This window comes from Pterocles gutturalis, unplaced genomic scaffold (assembly GCF_000699245.1).
Source record: "Pterocles gutturalis isolate BGI_N339 unplaced genomic scaffold, ASM69924v1 scaffold5908, whole genome shotgun sequence".
NCBI lineage: Eukaryota > Metazoa > Chordata > Aves > Pterocliformes > Pteroclidae > Pterocles > Pterocles gutturalis.
In genome coordinates, this window is record NW_010125455.1 from 1 (window position 1) to 7,747 (window position 7,747).

General features: G+C 43.0%; 1 protein-coding gene across 1 annotated transcript; it reads left to right on the forward strand.

Annotated features, from left to right (window-relative positions):
* Positions 1–140: 140 nt before the first annotated feature.
* On the forward strand, positions 141–6,994 carry CLDND1 (claudin domain containing 1). Its single transcript, XM_010078568.1, is given in 6 exon segments — positions 141–399; positions 4,378–4,592; positions 4,594–4,661; positions 5,836–5,943; positions 6,339–6,476; positions 6,587–6,994. Coding segments are annotated over 5 exon segments (741 nt in total). The 5' UTR covers positions 141–399; positions 4,378–4,386; the 3' UTR covers positions 6,808–6,994.
* Positions 6,995–7,747: the final 753 nt, after the last annotated feature.

A 7,747-nucleotide genomic window follows, 5' to 3' on the forward strand; every position in this document is an offset into this window, starting at 1 on the left:
CATCCATCCCGTCAGGTTCCCCGCGGCCGCCGGCGCTGCCTGTCTGCCCCTGGGCTGGGTTGTCACGGTGGGACATGGTGCTGATGCCCTGCAGCCGTTTTTTTCCCACACTTTTTAACATTATTTTTTTTCTTAATGAGTAGGGCTGGGAGATTTCTGTTCAATAATTTCAAAATGAAATGATGATGTCAGGCTATTTGGTTTGCTTTCTACTTCTAGATCCGTTTTGGTGAACTGGTGGTGTTGAGGAGGCTGAATGAATGGAACAGTTAGGGCAGCTGGGAAGTTTGCATTTCATGCTCTCTGCTTACCACAAGACACAAACAACATTGTGTCTCTAAACTGACCTGGAATCACTGGAGCCCTGTGTGTCCTGAGGGACTCTGAGGACCTCTGAAGGTAAAAAAGTGTGTGGTAGCACTCTACCCTAACCCTCTGTGACCCTGAGTATTAAAAGGAGGATCCTGTTTGGTAGTGTTGCCAGCCCTCTCCCCGCATTTACACCTTCTTTCAGGCCTTCTGCCTATTCAGCTTTCCCAAAGAGCAGTCAGATTACAAGTGTGTTTTCTGAGAAAATGCCAGCAAACGGAGCCTTAGTCTTGTGTGACGTCAGGTAGAAGTTTCTTAAACGTGGTGGCCTGCTGTTGACTGAAGGGAGTGATTGCTGTAACAAGATAAAAATATGCATCTTTTTGTATTCTCTTCTGTTGTGGTCCAGTAACTTCTTAAAATGCTTATCCATTCTCTAGTCTTACAGTTGATTTTTTGCCAGAATACTTGCTTTTGTGCTGTTCTGTGTTTTTTCTTTTTCAGCTCTACTGACTTGCCCTTTTTTTCCCTCTTCTATGAAGTGCATTCATCTAGTCATTCTTTTGAATGTTGCTGCTAGTTTGGCCTTTGCTTTCTCTTTTATGTGCTGGTGCTTTGAAATTTTTATGTCTTCTTTCAAAAATAATTACAGTTTCCTGTGAAGCAGTTCTGCTTGACTGCCTGTTTACTACTGCCTTGTGTTGTCTTATATTTATTGCATAGCTTAGTTTTGGCCATAAGTTGTTTGAAATAGCTTCTAGTGTTAGAGTAAAATGTGCTGGCAGTGCCATATGAACAAACCTTTTGTAAAAGCGGTGAAGGTTCTTGCTGACGGCCTGTGAAGACAAAGTATTTCTATTTGCTATCAGTCTTTATGTATTTATAATTAATGTCATCTTCAGTAGTAATAATGTTATTTTTGGTAAATAAGCTCCTGCATATTGTTCTTCATAGAACCTTTTGCAAAGTGTGACATAATCTCGTAAACATGCAGTGTCTTTCTTCATGGTCTTCTCTGGTAACTATTTCTTACTGACAATGCTTAATACTCCCACTGAGCTCTGCCTGGGGCTGGAAGGATGGTTGTCTCTTTAGCAGAGCAAAGGACGCCTTCTTTAAGTGGAGGTGTGTCTAGTGTAAATGAAGGTGCATTGGATATACACATTGAATGGGCAGGGTAGTTGAGTGTACTGCACTGTGGCAGGAGGAACGTCTAGTTCAAAATTTGCCTAAAGTGTTGCAGAGTTCTTCATCTCTTCTGTAGTTAGACAGAAGCATTGAGGAGAACTTTATTACCAGGAGATGGTGGGCTGTGCTCCTGCCCCGATACTGTCTTGTCCATACTGAAAATCCATGTGTGTTTTTTCTGGGACAAATGCCACGAAGCCACCCACTAGATTTTGGGGACTGTAGCCACCTCAGATGCTTTCTACCTGTCCCCAGAGCTGTGCATTACAGGGGCTGATTGTCAACAGGTAGCTATCTCCTTTTACCATGTGGGTAATGAACACTGGACAGTCCTTTAATTTACTGTTTGTTGTTTAACCCTTCATTTTGCTTGTGAACTGCTCTTGGTTGCCAGCCAACATCAACTCTGACAAGTCCACTGTACACCAGCACACAGAAGGCTGTCCAGAAGTGTGTGGTTGCATTTTAATGGTGCTCTGATGGGATTATTTCCAGCATCAGTATTCTGCACCTGGCAGCAGGGATGTTGTATCTGAAAGTTAGATTTTTGAGCCAGTTGTTTTCTTTCTGTATAGTAGATACAAAGTTGGTAGGACTTTGTTATTGTAAGCATTTATACTTAAAGGCAATGACAGAAAGCCAGTGGCCCAATAATGTCGTGCTTATCTTTTTCGACAGATGCTACTCTGAGGATGGAGCTCATAGGTTCTTGTGTTTCATCCTTCCAGAGAGAGCCCTTTCTAGACAGGAGTCTGTTGCAGAAGGTTCCTCTTGCAGTGAATGTGACTGCAATTTAGTGGAAAATCCAGACCAGCCTGCTTGCCAGCCTGTTCTGCAGCTTGCCCTGAGAGTGAGTTCCCAGAGGATCTGTTCAGCTCTGAGCTCAGCTGGGCAGGAGCTGGGTGACACAGCTTTGGCCCTGGAGATTTGGGAGAAGTTTGTGAAGGGGAGGGGGTCCCTCAGTGAACTCAGTGGAGATGAATAGTGAGGTCAGCCCTGTACAGCAACTTGCTCTCATCCTATTCTGCTCATACAATGTCCTGTGTACCTTGAACTGGCTGCTAGGATGTCAGAGAAGAATGGAAGTACATAACCAAGAAATAAGCACTGCACTGAGTGTTTACTTTCAAATCTGGACTTGATTCTGTCTCCTGGGTAAACAAGCCCAGATACAATGTTTTCTCGCTCTCAGTGTTCATCCTAGCTTGTAAGAGTTCACAACTTGTGGATTATTAGTTGTGGTATGCAAACTTTGCAGTATTTTAAATGGGTGCTGCATGTCGATTCACTGGAAGTAATTTTTATTCTTGCTCCTTGCTAAGGATGCAGTTACATGAGACCTACTCTCTGTAATATCCCTCCTTGAATATGGAAATTAAGCATAGGGGGTGATGTGGGTACACATCATCTCTCCTCCCCAACCCTGTTAGCCAGTTTCAAACAAATAGAGGAGCAGATGGGATGGAAAAGAAATAAGAATGGCATTGTTAGCAACAAATATCAGTGCCTTTGAAACTCCCTGCTTTAATTTGCACCTTGTTTCATAGTTCAGAATTTCTTACTGGTAGGTCTGACTTGAGGGCTTATGTTTTCCCTTGTGAATGTTGTGTTTTAAGGCATTTGCTGTTTCCAGTTGCGGTTCATTCAGTTGTTAAGAAGTTAGACCAAAATATTTTGGTCAAAGTATGTGGGAGAAGGGAGGCCGAACAAGCAGTAGACAAGAGCTGATTAGATAGTAGCTCATGTAACCACACTAGCTCTAGCTGCTGAGTTAACTTCAGTTGATTATTTTTTTTTTCCCCCTTTGGTGAGTGCACCAAGCCTGATTCATCATAATCCATAAATTTAATCAAGGACAGAAAACACATGAGCACATCAGGCATCTGAGAGTCCTCTGACGTATTGCATTATTTGCAAAACATTCCATGTATTAGCAATCAATTACTCATTAAAGTCACAGTATTGTAATGAGCCTGAGCTTGTGGTATCTGTGTTTTCCCATGCCTCCTTTGACCCTGAATTTATGCTGTTTGCGAGCATGACCCTGCAAAGGAGGGCATTAGTGACCCCAAATACAGGGAGCCAGAGCAAGGTCCTCATGTCAGTGCATGAAGGCCTTTCAGTTGTGGAAGCTCTTGTCATCTTGTTCCCATGGAACAGGGCACCCTCCCTTCCAACCCCCCACATTGTTTTAGTTCTTCAGAAACACCACAGTATGTATTGTGGTATTATTGCAGCATTTGTCATAATTTCCAAATTTGTCTTTTAGTGATTCCTTCATGTTCTGTCTTTAGTGCCTAGATACATTTCTCTGCTTCCCTAAAGGCATTGCAGCACCTTGCCATGGCTGGCCTTTGTGAACAGTCTGGAAGAGCTTTTTTGACATGCTTGTGCCGGTTCTTAATCTTTGCTGTAAACACAAGCTGTGAAAGCCGTATGGGATGGCAGGCTAAAAATAACTTCTACCCTTGGTAATCTCTTAAGGAAAGATAAGTCTTCTGCCTGGGTATTGTGGATGGATTCTGTGCAGTTCCCTACAATCAAGATCACAAATGGCAGTGAGCTGTGCCATCTGCTTTGCGGACAGAGTTGCTATTGCTCTGCCAGTTGCTGTCTCGGAGAGAGGGCAGCTAGCGCAGCATGACTGGGAGATGGGTGATGTCCAAGACTTGATCTCACAGATCCAGTGGATACTAACTAGTACTGTAGACTTGTTCATTGTTCCTTTGATTCCAGCATGTTGGAAGAGGCAGGCATGCATATAATGAGGGGACATTGTGTGAGAGGAATGATGTCACAAGTTGGACACTGCTAAGATGACTTTGTGTTGGCAGTCAGAGGACTTACTCACTTGGCCCTGTCTTTCCTTACAGCAGCAAGGGCGCAGTGATGGATAACCGTTTTGCTACAGCACTAGTAATTGCCTGTGTTCTCAGCCTCATCTCTACCATCTATATGGCAGCTTCCATTGGCACTGACTTTTGGTACGAGTACCACACCCTGTCCCCAGCTGAGAATGTTAGTGAAGCTGGTAGGACCATCTGGGAGGAGTTTGTCAGCGAAGAGGCTGATGAGAAGACCTACACAGATGCGCTCAAGCACAGTTGGATTGTGGCGGAGATGTATCACAGTACCCAAAAACTCTCACTGGTACAGCCCACCAGGTATCTCCGGAACAATTAACACTTCCATAGCTTGCCTGGGGTGGTATGTGCTAATTTCCTCACATAATATTCATGCCACTTTGTTCCTTCAGAATGCTTATTTCTAGCTTATGTGGGGTTTTTTTATAAAAACAGTCCAAATTTTTAAAGAAGCAAAAGGGTCTGTGCTGTTAGTGCTAGACTCTGGATTTGACATGTAATACTTGATCTAAATTTTGTCTGGTATAACTTGATTTTCTTTTGCATCTGCTGTCCTACTGGGGATACAATTATAGTTGCTTTGCCAGTCACTGTCTTTTTAGGGGAGGTCCTGGGATCTAGCAATGGGATAAAAATACTACGTTATCGGGGGGCACTCACTCCTTTTAGCTAGTCATTCATTTTGCTCACATCACAGATGTCCTACATTTTGTACTCCTTGTGCTATAGTGCTGGATATAAAATATTTGTATTATTTTTCATAATGGGGCTAAAAGTGTGGTGAGCAATAATTTTAATTCTTCAAAGCAGATTTTGAACACATATTGTGTGCGTGAGGCCCTTCATTTTTCAACCCTCTTTAAAAAAATGTACTTTCAAACACTTCTTCTGGAGAAAAAACATTACATTAAATACCTCCCACCTCCCTGGAAATACTTATTTTGGAAGATGCTTAAACCAGCTGTGCTCAATAGTGTTCTTAAAGCAGAATCTAACTGAGGCGTAAAAGGGGAGAAATTTAGTGTAAAGAAGCAAATATTTTCTGTTCTTTAGATAGCCCTTTCTATCCCATTTTTGAATGAAGTGTTTAGTGCAATACTACATTCTGTACACGGAGATAAGCACAGCTTAGTTAAGGAACTGTGAGTGCAAGAATGTATAAAAACATAGTTGAGCATCATATGCCATGTTTCTTTCCCAATCTGTCAAGCATGGCACAGTTCTCTGAATGCCCAGGTAAGCTTGAAGATTCTGCATGTTTGAATTCTCTCCCTCATTGTAGTAACTACATTATGCTGACTGCATTATGATAAGGCATCCTGCAGATCTGTTTTGAGGGCTAATTTTTTCCTTAAGATGGAACTCTGAGGAGCTTCCCAGCTTAAATGGTTGGGAAAGGAGGAATTGAAGGGGGGTGGGTGGGAGGGAGACACCTCATGTTGATTTTTTGTTTTGGGTTTTTTTTTTCCCCCAGAAACCGATATGACTACAAACTGCATCAGTTTTTCTCTCTCCGATCAGTTTATGGAAAAGTACATAGAGCCTGGAAATCACAACAGTGGCACGGATTTAAATCGGACTTGTAAGTGTCTTTCACTTCTGGCAGGTAACAAGTAGGGTAAAAAAAGATGTTTCTCAAATACAGTCACGAATGAGGAAAGCATCTATATCTTGCTCTGCCTTTATTGTTTTGGGGTTTTTTTGTACAGCAGCACAGGCAATAGGTCAAAGCTTAAAAGTAAAACTTAGATGTGTTAGTAAAGGTTTTGCCCATGAATGCAGTACAGGAATTTGGGAAGAAATGAAGTTCCTCACACCTCAATGGAGCCTTTGGTCCTTTTTAGCTATGAATGTAGAATGTCTTGATGAAGTCTGATGAAGCAGTAGCAGCAGGTAGAAGGGAGTATAAGATGGTGGGAGAAGATCTGTTTCTAGCACATTTTCAACAAACTTGTCTGATGTTTCTTTCACGTGCAGATCTTTGGCGATTGCAGTTTCTCCTGCCCTTTGTCAGCCTTGGCCTCATGTGCTTTGGGGCTCTGATTGGGCTCTGTGCTTGTGCCTGTCGCAGCCTTTACCCGGCCATTGCCACTGGAGTCCTCCATTTCCTAGCAGGTAGGTCTCCTGCCATCCCCCAGTTTACCCTCCCTCCACCTGAAGCTCATAGTGACAGGCAGAGCACTTCAGTGATGAGCTCATTTGTCCTTTACTGCTTCCTTCCCCAGGGCTTTGTACACTGGGCCTGGTCGGCTGCTACGTAGCTGGGATTGAGCTGCTCCATAAGAAGCTGCCCCTGCCTGATGATGTGAGGGGTGAATTTGGCTGGTCCTTCTGCCTCGCCTGTGTCTCGGCACCTCTGCAGTTTATGGCAGCTGCTCTTTTCATCTGGGCAGCTCGCACCAACAGAAAGGAATTCACTCTCTTGAAAGCATACCGTGTAGCATAAGTACTGCTACTGAAGTATTGGGTTTCTGTGTTATAGCCTCTGCTTCCCCCAACCCTTACTATATTTTTCTTTTAGTCAGAATTTTATCTTGTACTGCATGCTTCTTGCCAGTTGAGACAATTTAGCCTGCAGGCCCTGAAGACAAAGACCTCTGGGCTAAATGACAAAACTCTTCCAGAAGTCTGCAGAACTTGAACAGTTTTTTTAATTGTTTTTTTTAAAGACTTATTTTTAAAGCTTCATTTGGTTGTTGAATATCGCCTTGATTAGGTGTATATGCCCCTTCCTAATTTTAGTTAACCGTGTCAGCCTGGAGGGAATAGGAATAGTGTTGTGGGGTAGAAGAGAGAGAGGAAAAGGTGCAGGTAGGCAAGAATGGGAACCTCAGTGCACAAATAATAAATAATCAGGAGCTGCCTGCTCTGTGACCCAAGCAGGCAGCACCTACAGAGAGCACCCAGGAGATATGGGGGAACTCGGAAACCTCTGTTAAGGAAATACTGTAGCTTAGCTTTGGGTCTCTTATTCCCACTAGTTTGCTACTTTTTGTGGCCTCTGCCAAAACTGATGCAGGCAGAGCAGCTGGCTGTAGGAGTGCCTGCACAGCACACCATCCTGAATGCAGACTCTGCACTTCCTTTTTCTAAGGAGTAAGATAAGTTGGCCCACGTGGAGCATTGTGCTGCTTTAGCTACACTGCGTCCAGGACCCAGGCTAGTTTGGTGTCTACACTACATGTGATTGTGCACTCTAATCTTAACTTGTGGTGCTTTTGCTTGCTGTGAAATAAGGCTTTCCTCTCTCTTTTTGTGTTGAAAATGACCCCTCATGAGTTTTTTGTTTTTAATTTGGTTTGATGTATGTGTGTATATGTACATATATAAACTTAACTTTTTTAAAAATTCACCTATTTATCCTATACAGCACATAACAGGGTTTT